The sequence below is a fragment of the Dioscorea cayenensis genome, chromosome 19, assembly GCF_009730915.1.
Source record: "Dioscorea cayenensis subsp. rotundata cultivar TDr96_F1 chromosome 19, TDr96_F1_v2_PseudoChromosome.rev07_lg8_w22 25.fasta, whole genome shotgun sequence".
Lineage (NCBI taxonomy): Eukaryota > Viridiplantae > Streptophyta > Magnoliopsida > Dioscoreales > Dioscoreaceae > Dioscorea > Dioscorea cayenensis.
Window position 1 is genome coordinate 6026224 of NC_052489.1, and position 21330 is coordinate 6047553.

At 33.5% G+C, this 21330-nt stretch overlaps 1 protein-coding gene across 1 annotated transcript; it reads right to left on the bottom strand.

Moving 5' to 3' along the window:
• Positions 1–1450: 1450 nt before the first annotated feature.
• LOC120283683 (myosin heavy chain, fast skeletal muscle) lies at positions 1451–4781 on the bottom strand. Its single transcript, XM_039290398.1, has 5 exons — positions 4526–4781; positions 4336–4438; positions 3912–3985; positions 3062–3811; positions 1451–1848 (listed from the first exon to the last, which is right to left on the bottom strand). The coding sequence occupies exons 1-5, from the start codon at positions 4652–4654 to the stop codon at positions 1723–1725; spliced, it is 1182 nt and encodes a 393-aa protein (XP_039146332.1). The 5' UTR covers positions 4655–4781; the 3' UTR covers positions 1451–1722.
• Between the last annotated feature and the right edge of the window lie 16549 nt (positions 4782–21330).

Sequence of the window (21330 nt, forward strand, 5' to 3'; positions counted from 1 at the left end):
TGTTTCAAATGCTAAGGAGCTGATTGAGAAACTCGAAATAATGTTTAAATGCTGAAAAATAATATTTACTAAATGTTAATTTCTTAACAATTATTATTGATTATTAAGAATTGTACTGCAATTAAAGGACTACAATCCATGTCATGAAGAAATTCCACTAAAACTAAATTGGAACTCTGAGCAGCACGACCACTCCCAAGACAATGAAGTTTTTACTTAATTAGAAAGATATAATGAAAAACAACATTTTCATCAAATTTTGCCAATTAAAAACGTCAAACTATGCTTGTAATGTCTTGTTTTGCATAGTAAACGCTAATTTTTTTGGTTAGCATGCTTAGAAAATTGCATGTAAACAAAAAAACACCCTTCTATGAATAAAAAAAAAATGTCAACAAACCTTACAACTAAACCTTTTTGCCATATTGATATAACACAGTAGGAAAACCTTTAGGGGTCGTTTGGTTCGTGGTAATGATATATTACCACGTAACGAGATTGCCATGGTAATATGAGTGAGAATGTTATATGGTTGGGAATATTGCGGTAATTTAATATAACCATGTTTGGTTAGGAACTCTTATTACCGGGAATAGTTCATTACCGTATTTGGTTGTCATGGTAATCAATTTGTTAAAATATAGAAAGTTATAAGATTACCATGGTAATCCAAGATAGACACCAAATTTGGTGGTAATAGGATTATCATTTTCTTGGTAATATTTATAAGTTGGTAATGTGATATTATCATCCACATTACCACCGGTGCAATGCCCACGTAACACATGATAATCTTCCTACATTACCGCGAACCAAACGGCCCCTTAAAATACAAATTATACTACAAATGCAAAACTAATCTAACACTAAATTATTATATACATGAATTGATAGACAATATTTTTTAAAAAAACCCTTTCACTAACACATTCTTCTTTTACAGGTCGAAAAATACACTATAGATGAGAATTGAGACACAAAAAAATACTTACAAACAATGCTAAAAAAACAGAAGAACATCTCGACATGAATATAAACAATACAAAACAACAGATTACAAAAACACAAGTTACAAATGGAAACATAACTCTTCCAAACTCAACTTTGGCTCCGTGAAAAAAAAAAAAACAAATTGTGACTATATTCATACTAGGTATATGTTTTTTTCCTAAATTACAATGTCTTCTATTGGATATATAAACCCATAACGTCAACACAGATCTCCCACACTAGTATCAATAAAAGTGAGCATTTTTTTTTTTTTATTTTGCAACAACAAAAACAGGTATCCTTATAACAAAATCTCACTTCTCCTTGGAAGCAAAAAAACAGCTTTATGATAATTAATCCATGCAACAATTGTAAATGATAGAAAAGAGAATTTAAATAAAATAAATAAAAACCAGTAAGTTGGAATCAGAAAGATCTCAGAAAGAAAACCATAGATGAATTAAATTCCAACAATTTGTCTTAATTTAATTCCCAAGGGACTGAACACATTGGAAAAATCTCACTACATTGACTGCAACCTCAAGACCAAACTCATGTGATAATAATAAAAAAAGAAAGAAAGAAAGAAAGAAAAAGACTATAAAAAGTACATATAGATTACAGACAACTTTCTCTTGGGTGAAATAGATTACAGACATTAATATTATATATATTTCAAAATGAGACCAGCTAAACAAGAATTGGAGGAAATAGATAAAGAAGCTCTTTATCTCATGATACAACAGCAGCTGCAGAAACCTTAAGCTTTGGGATCTTAAAATTAGATGAGAACAATGCCGGGCTTTCTGGCTTGGAGATGTTCTTTATTTCCACCCTTTTGGAACATCTCCGGAGTCGCTGGTAAAAAATAAATAAAAGCTCTCAACAAGTTAGGACTTTTATTAGAAGGAATGGCTAACGTTGGAATAAGGGTTATAATCTATTAAAGTAACTAGCAGTGTCTAAAATTTTGTGTCTCTGTTAAGCAGCCGCCACTATATATCAGAGAGAAAATGACTATGCATCATGGGCCACAGTTAATATGAGCTAAATCATATAGAGATTTCATTTGAGGACAAGCAATTATAGCAAACAAAATTAAAAAATAAAAAAAATAAAAAGGAAGAAGAAGAAGAAGAAGAAGAAGAAGAAGAAGACAAACACGAGGAAAAAACTGGCCTAGGGAGTCAGAATGTTTTTGATTAATTTTGCAGCAGCCAGACTACAACTCAAGATAAACAAAGATCAAAACATATTAAATTCTCAGTAATCAGCATGAGATACAGAAAGGGCATCATAGAGCTAAATAAAGCATGTTAAACATACAGAGGTGCAGTGGGTTCAATAAACAAAGTATGAGGAAAGCAAGATAGCAAATGAGGAAAGCAAGATGATGTGCTACTTGCCCAAGAAGAACATAAAGTATGAGGTGGTCATTATAGAGAACTGGAAATGAGAAAGTAGAATTGGTAAATGTTTCTGGGTTGGACAACTTAGCATTCCTTTCACTAATTGGTCAGTTGTAACGCCCTATCTACACCTACTTATAGATCTGTCTGATATAAAATAGCCAAACAAAATGGTATTAGAAGTAAACCATTAAAACCTCTTCAAGAGGGGAAGTGGAGGTAACTAAATATAAGACGAAAGCCACAATCATGTATGCTTATTATGCTTCTTTTATGAGCTATTGCCAAAGAAGAATAAGTTATACATCTAAATTCCTATTTACAAGGGGAAGGAAAAAAAATGGCAGTCAAAATTTTAGTTCACTTGACAGGCAAATAAAAATGATTTTATAATTAATTAATTTTATATCATCCTCCCCTAGTTATACTGTTAAAGTCCATAATCATAAGACAAAATGCTTGGTAACTAATCTTTATGATGTTCCTATGTTTGTCAGGCAGCATATCTAACACTAACAGGTCTCAGATTTCCTTAAGGTTCAATTGTGTAGCTTCTGTTCATAAGGTGCAGTGATTCTTGTAATAAAATAGCAGGAACAGAACTCCATAATCAGATAATGCCAAGCACTACAAGTAGGGCTACTTCATGACTAATAACTTACACTAGGAGCGACGGCGGTTCTTGGTCCAGATTTGTCATAGGTATCTCTGTTCATTTGGCAAGCACGACTGTTTGCACTGCACCATTTACGCTTCCCAGAAGGTATTCTTAAATGACTTCCTACAGGTGTAACAGAAGCATTTCTAGAGCTCCTTTGTGACTCCAAATCCATTGATAGTCTGTTCTTATCAATTGTGCATTGTTTCGCATTCATCTCAAGTTTTGCAACATCCTTCCTTAACTTATTGATCAACTTATCCTTCTCTTTCGTAGCAGCATGCAACTTATTCACTTCAAGCTGAAGTGCTTCAGCCTTCTCTTTAGCCTGTTGAACTTCCTCATTACACCGTCTCACATCCAACTCCAGATTGGACCTCTCAGTTTCTACTCTAGCAATAGCTTTATCCTTCTCACTGTTAGACATCTGCAAGTTCTCAATGTTAGTCTGAAGCTTCTGTACAGCTTCATTAGCCTGATCAACTTCTATTTTCTTGGTCTTAACAATAGCAATGTAATCACTCTCCATCTTCTTCAATTGGTTCCAAACAAAGTCCTTCTCAGATAATAAAGCAGTAATTTCAGCTTCCTTCTTTGAAGAAAGTATCTTATGTGCCTGCTTTAACTTTTTGATCTCTAATTTTAGTGTCCGCTTGCTTTTCTCTCCTTCCTGAGCACTTTCCACATTCCTTTTACTGCCATCTTTCATCTCCTCACCATCAACCTCTTTGTCCTTTTGACCTTCAAGTTTTTCCTGCTAATCAGTCACAGAAGCAGTAACATAAAGAACTACTAAAAGCAATTTAACCATGAAAATTTAAGGAAATCTCTCACCAGAACTGACTGAGATATACCTTCAATTCTGAAATATGGGCACTCAGAACTTCAACACATTCACGAAAGTCTTCCAGATCAGTCTCCGAGAGTTCTGTTCCGAAGCAACAGTAAATAATACTTGAATCAAGACAAGCATGTCCACAAATTAACATGAGAATCAGAATACTTGGAATAAACATCTTGAAATTTAGTTAAAACAAACAATATTAACACAAAAACATGAGAAGGGGCACCCAATTAGATGAAAAAAAAAAAAGAAAACCTTGAATCAAGATAAACATGGCCACAAATTAACAGAAAAAAAATCAGAATACTCCTAAAACATGAGAAAGGGGTCCGAATTAGGTTGAAACATTATGAAATTAAAAGGGACTGATTGATGGAAAGGAAAAGAAACTCAAATTAAGAAAATACAATACAAATTGGGGCCAAGAAACCAACCTAACAAGTTCTTGTAGCACAATGCCTCCCTCTGCTTCATCCCGACGGCGAGATCAAGCCACGCTGACTCCATCAATCGCCGCTTCGCCTCCTCTTCCTTCATCTGCAAATCAATGAAGGAAACCCGATAAATTTCACAAATCCCAAACAAAAGATGGACATCAGAGACTAGAATTAGGGTTCTAATCACCTGAGAGATCTGAGACTCAAGGATGCAAGATCTGGAAACCCAACTATCATGCTGAGCATGGACGTAGGTTTCAAGGTGCTGCCGGTCATCGGCGAGGGTTTCGATCTGCGACTGCTGCGACCGCAGCATCTCCACTAGCGTCCCAAATATCCGCTTCCATTGCCGCCGGTCCGACGCCGGGCGACGAACTCCGGCGAAGCTCCCCGCCCATCGATTCGATTCTAGAGAGAGAGAGAGAGAGACGTTGAGATTTGAAATTTGGGGGGTTTTGAGAGAAATGGAGACCGTTGGTTGTTTTCTGGTGCTTTTTTGTCGGAGATTTTGATTTAAAAATAAAAATAAAAAGAGAAAAGGTTTGCTTTCAAACCCCTGAAAAATAGAGAAATTATTTGCCGTTATCTCCATTTTCTGAAATTATTTATCCACCCCTTTTTTTCCAAAATTTATTTTATTTAGACTTTGTGACTTTTTTTATCAGTTTACTTTATGTGTAAATATTTCCCAGTAGCTTCTGTTTTGGTATATCTAGAATATTTATTCTTAGATAAATATAATATCAAAGTAATTGCTATTTTCAGCATGAAAATTCTATGATAAAAAATATTTTAAACAAATAAAGAACTAAAAAGGTTGTGCATCAAATAGGTATTCAAAGGATAAAAGGAATAAAATTAAATGAAAAAGAAATAGTGATGAGTAATTTTTTAAAATTGAGGGGGTAGCGAGTGATTTCGGTATTTATCAAGGTCTGCAAAGCATTTGTTTCATTATTTGGAGTTTCTATTTGATGGAAACGTTTTGGGCCTTGGGCAAGAATCCTTTTTTTAGTGCAATTCATGAGAAAGCAGGCCCATTCCTACTTCTATGTTTGGATTGTTCTTATAATTTTTTTAATTTTATATATATATATTAAGAACGGTTTGCTAGAGAGTAATTTTTTTTTTAGTAGGTTACTGAAGTTTGGGGTTGTTTCTTTTCGGTAAGCTATCTTTAATTTGTATCAAAAAGGTCACTGATTTTATATTTGTGTTTCACCGACAGGTCAACCCAACTCATCCATAAGTTAAATGTTGATGTGACGGCTGACTTACACAGTCAGCTGCCTTAACCCATTATTTAGTTTAGTTTGGCCAGCCCAGTTGGTTTTGTAATCCTCATCAGCTAATGAGTGCCAAGTCAGCCGTACACGCCATCCAACTGATCTTCTTCATGTTCTTTGTTAACTGTTTCTCCTGTGATTTGAGGGCAAAGGAGAACACCGAGCGTTAGAGGGGAAGAGGGTGAGTCACGTTCTCCATTCTTCCGAGATAGTGTGCAATCTATTAGCGGCCATACCAACGATGCCGAGTGAGCCACTGTGGGCAAAGAAATGGCCTGGTAAGAGCTTGTTGGCAAGGGGGCGATGCCTTGCCGTCAAGGGGACAATGCGACCAATTAGAGTGCCCAATTTCTATCTTTTTGACCCGTATAATGTTATAATTATTTATTTTTATTTGGCAAAATCGGGGATGATTTGTTACTCGAGATTCACATCTAGGGTTTTGGTCTATGGTTTGAAGTTGTTGTTTTGAAATTTTTTGGTATTCTTGTAAACATGGGTGTATTGGAATGAAATGTGTAAACATACGTCTATGGTTAGCATCTTTTCTTTTGATGATTTGTGATGTTTTTTGGTTTTCCTGTAAACATGGGTGAATACCTGTTGCGGTTTTCATTTATTTGATGAAAACATGATAAATTGGAGTCACTGCATACATTAAAATGAAATGAGACATTTATCTTGAGAAAATGGTGTTCTTGTTGAAACATACATGCTTGACAGTTTTCAGAAACTCCATGTACATACACAGAAATTTGAGTAGTTAGTGCTCTATGGAAAATCACCCTCTTAAGAAAAATTTTACAGGATATGAAATTTAGGAAAAAAACCATGTTTAAAAAAATTCAGATTTTTACAAAAGATGTAGTTTTCCAAAGTTGTGTTTCAATACAAGTGCCTACTTACATGAGTTGTAAATTTGAAAAAAGAAAACACACTTCCTTATAGCAACTATAGCCAAAAAAAAAAAGCCTGCATTTTAAGAAGAATAAGTAAAATTTATATTTCATTAAGCTATAGTTTTACAAAAAAAATACAATTCCATACAATAGTTGCAGGTTTTCCATTTGAAAACAAACTAAAGTTTTATACAAGATGCAGTTTACAAAAACTAGAACTCCCTACAACAACTGTAGGTTTAAAAAACTGGCAAGTTTATTATAGATGCAACCTTACCTTAAAAAAATGCCTAGATTAACTCTAAATGCAGCTTCCTACTGCTGCATATTTATAGAATACACAGTAACATTAACTAAAATTGCAGATCCAGTAAAGTTGCAGTTTTCCAAAAATAAATATTGGCATCTGATCCCATCAAGGAGCTTTTTTGTAAGTGTCATTTGCACCTGTAGAGGATCCAACTCCTGGTGGTTGCCATGCTTTCCTCTTCCTGCAAGGAAATCCTGGCTTATTACCCTCTCTGCCATTCTTTTGTTCTAACTAAGACCTTGCTTTGACCTTTTCTTTTATATTTGTTCCCCTCATCCACAAGTGAGTTTTCATTGAAATTGGCTGTACAAATTTTAGAATAGTAGCAGATCACAAACATGGAGAAAAATTCACTGAAGCTTGTGCAATATCTAGGATGAACACTTGAAATTCATAAAATTGAATGAAGCCATTCACCTGTGATAGTACAGTAGCTGCATTAGGTCCATTTGCAGTGGTCCTTTGTTGCACATTAGCTTCATCCCTGCTCAACCATGGCCCTCTCAATTGAGTTTCCTTGGGAGATGAAATTCAAGGCAATTTTAGATTGTGTCAACCTATAAAATATTATATACATCCCAAAAAAAAAGTTACATCCTTACCTGTATTTAAGATGCACAATTTTGGACATTGTTTCCATCCTCTGTATTTAAGTTTAACCCATCTACAGTATGCTCTACAATTATTTGCATATTTTGACAGTTGGATAACTCCAAAGTTTATGTTGTAATTAAGCCAACCTTAGAATGAAATGTATTACCTATGGCACAGGACCATGTTCCAATGATGTAGTTGTTGAGTTTTATGTGTTGTTCTGCAGTTATGGAAATAATATTTAATAAACATCATTGGAACCAAATTTGATGAGAAAGAAAATGAAGAAATTAAACATTCACCAACCTTGCCATGGAATTTCTTATTATGGCCTATTGCACCACACATGTTGCACTTAATATGCCCACCCTTTTTACAGATTTTCCCCTTGGTAAAACCAGAGTTTTCATCCACTTTTTTCCTCCTAAGCATAGTTTTCCTGCCCCTCCTCTTATTCAAAGGCTCTGGTGGAATGATGGGTACTTGGTCACTTTTTGGTCATGACTTCTTGTCATGTGTTGGATTGAGGATATCCTATATGTGTCCAAGAAGGTGCTGACTTGATAGCATGAGTGTAGGTAGTTTTCAAGTTTTTTTTTTTGTAGTACAATACTGATACTGCATGGCTACAAGGAACACCACTAAGTTGCCACCTCCTACATGAACAAAAGCAGTCTGTCTTGTCAACCACAAATTGGCCATCAGGCCTAGTATTTAGTACTTATCCCCACTTGACCAAGTGATGCTATAAACCCAAATCAATTGCTTGGATTTTTCAGGTTTCTTCATTATTCTAGGGCAATGGGTGCTAGTGACCTTCTCCATTGCATCTCTCCTTTTCTGTATTCTTTGTATTAATTGTGTCCTATCATTTTATTCATAGTAATAATTCCCCTTGATTCTAGTTCCCAATATAGAACTGTCAAAACTTCACACAAGTTGTTCAAAAGGATATCACATTTGAACTGACTTTTGAAATGTGATCTACTCCAATGTTTGGGTTCAATATTCTTCATGTATTCAAATCCTCCTATGGGCATTCCTCTCAAATTTTCCATTGCTCTATCATATGTTGCCTTGTATGTTGCTTTAGCGCTAAACCACAACTGGTCTTTAAATACTTTGCCCCTAAATGTTTTCCTAAAGTTGGTGTGAATATGCCGCACACAATATCTATGCTCAGTGTAGGGGAATAACTCAGCTATTGCTGGCATTAATCCCTAATATGAATTTAATAGATAAACAGGAAATCAGTTACAATAGCCAAGCTAGTTCATAATTAAACTTAACAAAATTAATTCAATTCTGAATTAATTCCTACAGCATCTTAGAGAACTAAAATAAAATCAATAGTAATACACCATCTTAAAATCAGTTTTAACATAGGATCCTATGAACAAATTAAATATAACAGCATTGTATTAACTATAACCATTTTTGTAGAGTAACCAGAACCTAATACAACAGGATTAAGTAGCATTAGTCAACTAATTAAGTAGAATTAAGCACCATAAGAACAAACTAAATATAACAACATTGTATTAACTACAACCATTTTTGTAAAGTAACTAGAACCTAAGAACTATCAGAACTAATATCTAAATCTGATAAAGTAGACCTTTACACCATCATCTGTTATTTGCAGCCTCACACCCAACATCATCAAAATTAGCTATAAAATCCTAATAGGGCACTACTAAATTAATTATAATAGCTATGCATGATCACAACATCATTTGTTATTTGCAACCTCATACACAATGCATGCTAATACATAATTAAATACTTGAAGAACAATATTAATTATATTAAAACTTAATCAGAACTTAATTAAATATAAAATAGGTTTCTCACCTTCTGCCTGTCAGTCATAAAGGCCCAGTTATGGCTGTCAACAATCCTCAGATCTTGTGCAAACACTTGCAAGAACTAGGCCCAGTTATCCTCGTTCTCTTTATTGACTGCAGCCCATGCAATGGGATAGATACAGTCATTTGCATCTATCCTAACAGCTGACAAGAGTTGTCCCCCATAAAGTCCTTTCAAAAGGCATCCATCAAGGGACACCAAATGCCTGCAACCTGCCAAGAAACCTACTCTCAATGGAACAAGGCAGAGATACATACCATGAAAGACCCCTTCATTGGTCTTAATAATAAATGTTGAACCTGAGTATGCCCCTCATTATCTCTAGCCTGTAATCATGTAGTCTGGTCATCTGTGATTCCTCATCCCCATCTATGATTCTGTTCAATACACAAAACACACAGCAAGTCATCATTATGTTCACCCAAGTAAAATGAACATAACACATTTTATTTACCTGTGAGCAATACATTTTGCCCTGTGAGCATTTAATCAGCTGATATCCACTTGTTGATTGGTCTTTAAAGCTTGTACAATGCTAGCAATTTTCCAATTTGAGGTCTGCCTTAATTGCTCAAGGTAATATCTAGCTATCCAGTCTGCGTTCACATGTCTATTGTTGTGATCCCTAGAACATTCATGCTCCAAGATACTTGCCTTTATTAGAATTGTATTTTTGTCATCAACCATAAGTGATGCCCACAAAGAAAATGGGCATCCCTTCTTACAAAAGGCCTTATGTCACGCCCCGAACCTGGAGCAATGACAAACGGCCGCATACCTACAAGGTCGTGACCAAGTAGGCACGCAAGGCCTCAAAACCTGTCTCACACTAGATACAATAACCTCTAACAAAGACATTAACTTTCAAAAACAACATAGAGGCACAATGCCCGAAATACGACAAAAACAAATAACAAGTGTCTCACAAGACATTAAACATAAGACAAAAGTTCTAAGTTCACAACAAAGAAAGTTTATTAACTTGAAATATAACTAGGCAGCGACTTGCTCAACGACCCCGCTAAGCTGTCCACCACCCAACCCTACTCCTGATCTGAAAGAGAGAGATAACAACTTAATGAGCTTGAGAGCCCAGTAAGCAACCACTAAAAATATCGGGATCATAAAAATGTTCAATAATTTCTAAAAGTATATATATGTAACAAAGCGGAATAAACAACAAAGTGAAATTCAGGAATCAAAAATAAATCACAACAGATTTCCTTTATCAAAACAACAAGCATATATGTCCCCCAACAACTAATGCCAAAACAAAATATCATAACTCATTTATTTAAACTCGGTGACCCGAGTCGGATTTCAGAACTCATAGGTTTACCCTCGGTGACCCGAGCCAGAATATCAGAAGCCGTTATTCTTCACCGACGGAACGGTGCGAAACTATAGTTTCTATGTCAGAAGTACGTGTCGACACGGTCGATGTTTAACCCCGATGGCGAGTGGTTATTGCACGATTAATTGGGGACTACAATTTCTATAACAAAAATATGTTGGGTCCAAAAATCATTGTTCACAAAAAAATACCGGTGATCCCGTTTTTTCTTACAAAAAAATTAAACCAATTATATCAACAATAACACACCTAACAAAACAATAAATAAATAGCCAAAGTTAATATATATATATATACACACACATATATACATACAAATAACTTGGAATTCAAAAGAAATAACCTACTGAAACATAATATATAGAAATTTACCCAATACTGAATCATCAAACAATCCAGGAATTTTTTACATTTTTAAACAAATTAAAAAAAATAGAATAATACTGAGAATTAAACAAAAATAAGTCTGAAATCAATGTTAGAAAAAAATAATAATTTACTAATAAGATAGCTAAGTGACCAAATAATAGAAGAAATAATTTAACAAAAACAATTTAACAAGTGTTACAAATACATCATATATTAATATTTATAGGTGGTTTACTTACCTGACTAGCTAACACCAAAACTACAAGCACCACGAAATTAGGCTTCCACAGAACACCCTATATTTGAGAGTACATTCCAATGTATTAAAACGCTAAACATGCTACAAATACACAGGAATATACAGTGGATCTAATTTCTACACTATCATAATACTTAATACATCTACATCTAACAATCTAATTTCTATAAACATATACATCCTTGAAGCAAAAAAAACAACATATAATATCAACATATAAACAATATATCTTTTAACACTGAACACAGCATCATAACCCATACACTTAATATATATATATATATATTCATATATTATATGTGCTAAAATAATGGACGCCACGACACGCACACTAATTCCCAACAATGACAAACAAAAATAAATAAACTAGTAAATAAAAATGGATTTGAAAGAATCAAGAAAAAATATATATATATATATATATATATATATATATATATATATATATATATATATATATGTGTGTGTGTGTGTGTATGAATACATTTACTAACTCAATGGACGCCACACACAATCAGCACATTAATTCAATGAATATATTTTTCTAAATTAATGGACGCCACACACACAGACGAACATTAATTCAAAAATAATAATAATAAAAAAATAAAAAAAGAAATTCAGTAAAAACTAAATCTAAAAGAAACATATATATATATATATATATATATATATATATATTGATTCTTCCCAAATCAAACTTGCAAATCAACGTTGATAATTCCTTGTGCAATGGCTAGCATCAACATGAGATAACAAATCCACTAGGCATAAAATATAACCCTAATTAAGATCAATAAAGCGATGCCACGACAAGATCTAGGAAATAAAAAAATTCCACCACTTAACCCTAGATCTAGGAAGAGAACGCTTACCTCACAATGATGACAATACAACCCTTGACGAAGAGGCCTATCTCCGTCCTCGCCGCCAGCACCACACACCAAACGAAAAAGAGAAGAGGAAAGAGGCAAGATCTCTCCCTCTTTCTTGGTCTAAACGAAAATCTAAATCGGGAGAAACAAGAGGTGGCGGCTAGGGTTTGAAAACCTAATAAAATATAAAGATTAAGAAAAAATAAAATTTAATAAAAAAAGGAAGGTTTCTATTCCTCTTCCGTAACAGCCATGCATGCAAAAATTAAATGAATTAAATTAAAAATGTGTGGGGCCCACACCTTACATCTTGTCTTGGTATTGGGCCTAAAATTCATCACATATATGTTTCTTATGTCATAATTTTTCACTGCCTCCTTAAACTGCTTAAAGCTCTTGAATTTCATCCCAATTCTAAACTGTGGGTTCCTCATGTCAACCTCATCATTGAACTTAGAGTATCTAGGTCTAATAGGGGCCACAATATCTTCATCTGTTGAAAAACAGGAATGAAATTGCTCTAAATCAGCATAATCAGGTTCTATAAAGTCATCATCATCTACCTGTGCAGCTTCACTAGCACTGTTAGCATTTGGTCTTGATCTAACAACATTAAACATCCCCTCTTCTTCATATTCATCACTGAAATTATAGTCGAAGTCTACAAAATCACAATCCTCATCTACATTAAGTCTTCTGCCATGTCCACTAATTAAAATGTCCTCCAGGTTCTCATCATGTACACCATCTTCTTCCTCATCAACCACATCTTTTAAAAGTGAAACCTTACTGCATTCACCTAGCCCCACACCTTCATGGCCAAATGGTTTTCCACTACTAGAAAGTCTCACGCAAACATACATCTCCCTACTAGACCCCTACTGAAATGGTCATTTTAAGGGCATCTAGGTCAGTTTTAACCTCCTTGTAACCCCTATCATTACTTGATGTGTCTAACCACCATATAGAACAACCCTCAACCTCCAAATTCATCTCTTTGTCCATGGCTATAGTTCTATCTTGGATATCCAGTCAACACAACAATAATCAATATATCCTGCCATGCCTTCTGTTTCACCAACCTTGTAATGCATCCTTATGATAAATAATTCAACATTTGGCACTATTTGACAAATTTTTAAAAGTCAAATGATTAACTGCCTATGATACACACATGGATAATTTGTAATGCTTGGTATAAAAACATCTCCATCAAGTTAAGTATAAAAAAATCACATAACAACTTAATGATTTATGCACAAAAAAATCCAAAAAAGTTATACAATCACAAAAAAGTAAAGAAAATCATAGAACAATTTCATGCTTTCTACACACAAAACAGGTTAACATCTCCATCAACTCAAGTATTTTAAAATCACAAAACAAGTGCATGCATTATACACACAAAATCCAAAAACACTTATACAATCATAAAAGTAAAGAAGACACCACAAAAAAACACACACAAAAAAAAAAACACATGTGCATTCCAAAATTTGTCAGTTGGTGAATTATAGCTCAACAAAATGTGTCATTAGCTTATTCCAATTTTTCTCAGTTCAGAATCAAAGATTTTCTTAAGGCAAAAGTAGGATCATCCATACCAAATACCAACTAATAACTCAGCCCCACATTATGCAAGATTGGGACTTTTGCATATATATAATCACACCTACCTTATGTGACACTTCTATGCTAATCTTCTTAACTGTACAAATCCCTAATATAACCACACCTACCTAATATAACCACACCATGCAAGATTGTGACTTTTTGCATATATATATATATATATATATAACCACACACATGATACACATCACCATCCGTTAATTTTCTTTTTCCACTTTCATTCTAACTATAAATGCCTGAGAGACTTAGAGCAACAAACTTAGCTATAACATATACATTCAAAATTACTTCAAACTGTACAAATGCATCTCTACCTCGATAGAAAAATAAATAAACTCCAATTAGTCCATAATTGTATCGTGACAACTACTCATCTTCAAGAGAATCAAACAATTTATGCACAATTAGGAAACAAAAAAAAAACAACATCGTTTGATTGCATATTATAAATGGTTCAACAACAATGGATAATCAAACAACCAAAAAAAAAAACTAAAGAAACACCAAAACATTAAATTTGCACCTCAATACCATAAAATCAATTTTGCTACTTTGATAACTATGCTATCCATATATATACATATATAAATAAACACTAGTTGATCATTCAAATCCCCTTTTCTTGGCAGGAGTTTTTGTAAGAAACCTGATTACAGAGGCTTCACAACATCTACTTTTTGTGAATATAAGCTCATGAGTTCATTGTTTTATTACATTTTCATTGATGATCCTTTACTTGCCGTGATGCCTTGTATTGTGACAACATTTGAATTAGATTTCATCCTTTTCATGAGTTGGAACAAGCCATGTTGGTTGCATCATGGTTTAACTGACCATAATATTATTATTTATTTTGTTGTTGTGCCTTTAAAAATGGAAGTTGTTGACATTATAACTCTCTATATATTATTCGAATGGAGAATTACTCTATATATTATAATTTTCTAGAACGGAAACATTACAATAATAACAACACAATTAAACTTGGATTTCAACCTCCACTTGAAGTAAATAAACACTAGAACGGCAACATGTTAAGGGGTAACAAGATGGCACTTACAATACTTGGGTGCTTTATCCCACTCTTGCCGTACCTCCCAGTTTATAGCCCTCCTCACCAAGAAGACCTTCCTCTCTTTTTCCAATCACGAAGAGCTTCCCTTCAGTTGAGGGACAAAAAGTTTGGGCAAAACCACCAAAAACCTCTTTCCCTCGCTCAAAAGCTAGGCAAACACCCCACCGAAACAATCTTCTCTCGTGTCAACCCCCAACTGAAACCTTCTTTTCCTCACCCTCTCCGTCCCTGTCTCCCTTTTAGACATGGAAAAGAATGCATGTCTTGGACTCGACGTCTTGTCTATGTCTTGCTTTCTTGAGACGAAAAGGGTTTCATGACATGTGTATAGCTAAACTAGCACTCATTGGCCTACGAGGATTATAAAACCACTTGGGCTAGCCAAACTAAACTAAATAATGGTTTAAGGCAGCTAACTATGTAAGTCGGTTGCCACATCAACATTTAACGTTTGGATTAGTTTGGGTTGACCTGCCAGTGAAACACAAACATACAGTCAATGACATTTTTGATACAAATTAAAGATAGGTTACCGAAAAGAAATAGCCCCAAATATCTTTTCATGTGGTCACCGTGTATGCCCGATTTTCATTTTGGTTATTATGTTGTAATTTGTATCTTTTTGGTCATTATGTATTGATTTTATTTCATCGAGAAGTTAATTAAGGTTTCCGGCCAATTTTCATTGATGTGGCAGCCGGAAATACCACGTCACATTATATTAATGTGTTTTTCCATCCTAGCCGAAGACCACATCAGCCCGATGCTGACTCGGCTTACTTGATCCAAGTCAGCATCCCCATCAGCGTCTCCATCGCCTTCCTCACCGCCAAGTTCCTCGCACTACTAAGCCTCAACCTCCCCTGCTCCAGCGACGGCTTCTTCGGCCTCCCTAACTCGCCGACCACTTGTTGCCTTCAAGGCCTCCTCATCCACTGCCTCGTCGACAAGATCCCCTTCGATTTCATCTTCAACGATCACTGCGAGACTACCCTTTGCTATTTCAATGAAAAGTTTGTTACAGATAACAACCCTAGGTTGCTAAAGACGCACGAGGTCGAGCTTTCTAGATAGATCTCTAATAGAAGGCTAACGCTTTCCACCCTTGGCTTCGAGTCACAGAGCTCGTCACCTCGCGATCCGTCTTGCAACGCCGATTAAGGACCTTTGCTCCCCTATCAGCTCCATCGTCCAGATCTAAACTTCTGGATAGTGGAGCGAGCTGTGTATCTCTGAGGTTGTTCATCGTCTATAGATTTCACTACTAGTCCTAAGGATCATCATCATGGTGAGTATGAAATTCTTCAGCTTTGGCATTCTTGTTTGATTTCTTAGTTTTAGTGAGTGTTAATCAATAACTTGTAACTATAAATCATGAAAAAAAAAAATCTAGTGATTGTACTGATTTTTTAGTGGAAAAAGGTTGTGGGATTGTTGATAAGGATGTTGATGTATTTAAGCTTAGTGAAGTAGAAGTGATTAAGAAGTTGGAAGAAGCATTAGAGGAAGAGCAGAGCACATATGTTGCTCTTTGTCTTGAATTGGAGAAAGTAAGAAGTGTTGCTGCCAGTTCTGCATATTAGGCCATGGCTATGATACTGAGTTTGCAGGAGGAGAAAACAGCTATAGAGATGGAGGCTCGGTAATATCGTAGAATGAGTGAAGAGAAACTAACACATCAACCAAAAATGTCTCTTTTGAGGATGGTTGTGAATCTGATGGGGACGTTGACTTGGATCAAGTAAGCCGAGTCAGCATCGGGCTAATGTGTTCTCTCCAGCTGGGATGGAGAACACATTAAAATAATGTGATGTGGCATTTCTGCCTACCATGTCAGTGAAAATTGGCCGGAAACCACCTCCCGGTGAAAACAAATTAATACCTAATAACTAAAAAAATACAAATTAAAACATAATGACCAAAATGAAAATCGGACATGACACGGTGACCACATAAAAAAATTACCCCTTCAATAACCTACCAAAAAATTTACTCGTTTGCTGGAGAATCAAATACTGGTACACAAATAAAAAAATTGATACAAATAAATAAAAAAGATACAAATAAACAAATAAAGTGAGATAAACTTAATGAGAATCAAATACGGATCATCTTTGAAAAGGGATAAATACACCACCAAAAAAAAACACTAGTAGATAGATCTTTCATCACAAGAGTCACGGGGAGATATATATGCTTACCGTTTTTGAATTTTTTTTAGTATTCTATATTTAAAAAAAATATCCTTTCTTCCAAGTGAGAGGTTGAGTGTTGAGTCGCAACAATGATTGAGGGTTGTGGCTTCTCCAATTTTTTTTTTTAAATTCTTTATTTTTATTTGACTTTACAGTTCTACACAAATTTGGAACTAATAAAACAGAAATAAAATTACAATGTCACTTCCTTTTGTTCAGTGTCATCACTAACAAAGATACAACACATCATAATTTGTGATGCTCTATTGTGTCTATCCTAAACTTTATCTGTTGGGTGGCCCAACTTTTTACTTTTTTTAAAAAAAAATAAACGGATAATCCAATTGTTATGATATGAAATTTGATTTGTGCTACCCCATATTCCACAAAGGGACACCCAAATCTCAGCTCAGCTGGTGGAAATGTGAGCTTGAAGCAAAGGGGATGGCCTATTTTGAGTGAGCAACACCCCAACTAAAAAAAGACTGAAAGTTTGCACTTTGTTCACTGTTTTCTCAATTTTAGTATGCAAAGTGCATGCAAGAGATCAAGCTGGATTTTTTTCTTCTTTTTCTTTTTTTTATTTAATTCATATTATTTAGAGAAAAGTAACTCCATGGCCCTCTATCTATGCCAAAATTCACAAATCATCTCCCAATTTCTTAATATCTCCAAATTATCCCTTTTTTTTGTGAAACTAATTTTTTAATCCAATGAAACTTTAACTCGGTTAATTTGAGAGTAAAATTACATGTATGTCTTTTGCAAAACAATGATGAAATTTACAACAATTGAAGTTACAATGTTATCTTTTTAAAAAAATTTTAACTACAAACTATTTTATTAGTGTTTTTACAGTTTGAAAAGTGTATTTTAAAAAACCACATTAAATTTTTTCCTATGATCTATGGCACATATGAAAATGACATGACTGAATACGAATCCTCATTCCAATATTTGAGGATATTTCGAAATTTTCACAAAAAGTTAACATACTATGATAGTTAGAGGCATATGAAAAAAATACAACAAAAAAAGAAAAATGAGAAGTATAGTACAGGAAGAATGAAAAATCTTAGGGACTAATAGATTATTTTTATCTATTATTTATTTAGGGTAGTGGAAGAGAGATTCTTATGAAAGTTTCTTGGCAACAATTTTTGAGGGGACAGGTGAGCCAACTGTCAAAGTAAACATGGGGCAATGCTAATCATGTTCTAACTTAAAAGGTGTTGATCATATACATATTTATGTTTGGTTCAATATATTTTTTTTAAGTCTTAAAAATAGATTATGAGTTAATCATGACTTGATTATTGGAATTTTAAGTTTATTTGAAATTTTGTGTACTTCAATGTGCACACAAATCTATCCATTAGTCCAATCCTATGCACATAAGCCTACATGACATATAAGATAAATATAAAAAAATTTAAATAATTAAAAAAATACGCCAATACAATACTATCAAAAGTTTTTTTTTTTTTTAATGAGATGGATAAAATGCAACTTAGTTAAATAAAAAAAACAATTAAAGTAAGTCAAAGTAATATAAAATAAAAGCAACATAAAATAAAAAAAAAATCAAAAATTAGCTAACCAACGAAACAAGATAAGGCTTTGAAATCTACATGTTAAGGTATTATAATAAATATCAAACGAACATATAAAAATAGTGACACCAAAACTAATTGTTAGGACATATCATTCATACTAGATGGCACGTGTATGGGTTTACAGGTTAAGTGTCTTAGCCGGGTTTAATTTTGGGTATTATAGTTAAAATTTATGTGTACATTCTATTAAAATTTTGTATATCTTAAAACTCTGAATTAAATTTTTTTTAAATTAAATTAATCAAATTGTGTATAATATGATAAACCCTTTGATGATATATATTTATACAACCTCTAAAGCAAATAGAAATCATTAGATAGAGAAATGCCATCCTCTTAAATCCAAAAGTATTATCTCCCACATTACTTTATGTTAATGATAATAGAATGAAAACTTTTAATTAATTATAGATATATATCATAACTTCCATTAGGGACACTGTCACAACAACAAGACAAAGACAAGTGTCAAAATTATGTGAGATATGAGGCACACACTAGAATTTTTTTCTAAATGAGGAGACACTATTTAGTCAAATAAATAAAAGAGTGTATTTATGAACACATGGGTTGCTCTAATATTGTACAGAAATAAGTATAAAAATAAATAAATAAATATGAAATAAATAATATGTCCTTTTCTTAAACCTAAGAAGCCAAAACAAAAATTGAAATTGATGATCCATCTCCCCTCATTAGACATTTGACCAAAAGGAGGGGCCTTTCTCATTGCACAAGCAACATGGACTACAAGCTGTCAATGCCTCCCAACCATATGGCACATCCCTCTCTTGCTTTTGCCCAACAACTCATTATCCCCCCCAAATCACACTCTCTTTCTCTAATCACAACTAATACATCAAATTATTGATGATAATTGCCCATGAGTAATATTTTATTATGAAGTAGTTAAACTAAAACTTATGTATAATTTCAGATGTATAGATTTTAATATGTTTTTGTCTAATTATGTTTTTGGATCTATCTTTAGATAAAAATTATATAATTTTTTTTCTGTAAATAGTTAATGTTGGTGTCTAAGTTTATTATTTTATTACATGACTAAATTAATATATTGCTGCGATTGGTTCAAATGATAGAGACTTGAGTTGTTTATTCACGTGGTTTCAAGTTCAAATTCTTATGTATATAATAAAACACATTCACCCAGAGAGGTTTACATCTTTATAGAGCTCTCAAATTTTATTTTAAACTAGTTTAAAGCCCTCGACCAATAAAAACTCATGAGTCAAAATTAAAACAATAAATTAACAAATAAAAATTACTCATTAATAAGAGATCATATTTTATCACCTGTCAAAGTTAAAAAAAATAGTAATTTATTTTCTACCAAATGAAAAGTGGAATAGTCAACAATAGTTCGTAGAGATCACTTGTCGACATTTATATATATAAAATAAAACAAATAGATTAAGTTTATAAGTAGCTTAAAATCATAGATACATATTTTAATGCACTTTTGGCTTGGTACATACAAAACATTTATGCAAGGTATTGATAGTATTATTATGAAGAAAAAATTCTTAATTGCTATCATCACAGCATGGGACCCACACATGTGTTGCTTTGCACGTGCCGGGATGGCATCAATTAACAATGATGGCCGTGTCACATGCAGCGCCCGGTCCCCAACTTGGAGCCCATTTGATCCACACATACACCATGACCCTACCCATTTCATCACTACTCTTTTCAATAGATCCTGACCATTCGATTAAAATGGTGCATCAAAAAGGATGGTCAGATGTTCTTCTCTTTTTGTGTAAGAACATTTCTTCTTATCCCCTGAAATTTACATAATTTAAAAAAAAATTATGAGGGAGAGCTATAGACTTCTGACAACCAATGTCTAGTGCAGTGGATGGTATAGATCTCTGACAACCCCTGTCTAGTGCAGTGGATTGTTATATGATAACGGGTAGATATATGTAATATTAAAACCCTAATATTATTTATTCACTATTTTTAGACTCATGTATTATTTATAGTAATGTTTAAATAGGTCTTCTTTGAGTTGTATTCCTCCTCTCTAGAATTATATAATAATGGACTTATCAACTCAATATAGTTTTTGCAAATTTGTTGGCTATGCACATGGAGGACTTTCATTACTTCATGTGGTACTTGACTGATTTAATAAGTCTTTAGAAAAAGAAATAAGCTATCTTAAATAGTGTATTTCTGTATTTGTTTATTTTTTTTTTAACAAACCCTTAAGTAAGAATTATTTGTTGCATAATATAAAGTATATATATGGGCCATATGGCAGATTATAGAGATTTGAACTTAAAATTACTGATTTAAAAAACCAAAAAAATAAGGGAAGATTGATCTCTTAATGACCTCCCACTCAATAGAAAAAAAATTATTATCTTTCTATATGAAGACTGTGTATATAAAATATATATGTTTTGATGAAATATGGATAAATTACATTAGGATATCCACAGAAAAGTATGAATATTTTGTACAGAAAACTCAGTTTCCATTGATCAAAACACGTTGGCTAGACTTTATGTGTGTGTGTATATAATATATATATATATATATATATATATATAATAAATTCAATTTTTTAAAATAATTATTAGCAAAATAAAGTGATGAGGGCGGTGTTCCTGGTTTAAACAATCCACGT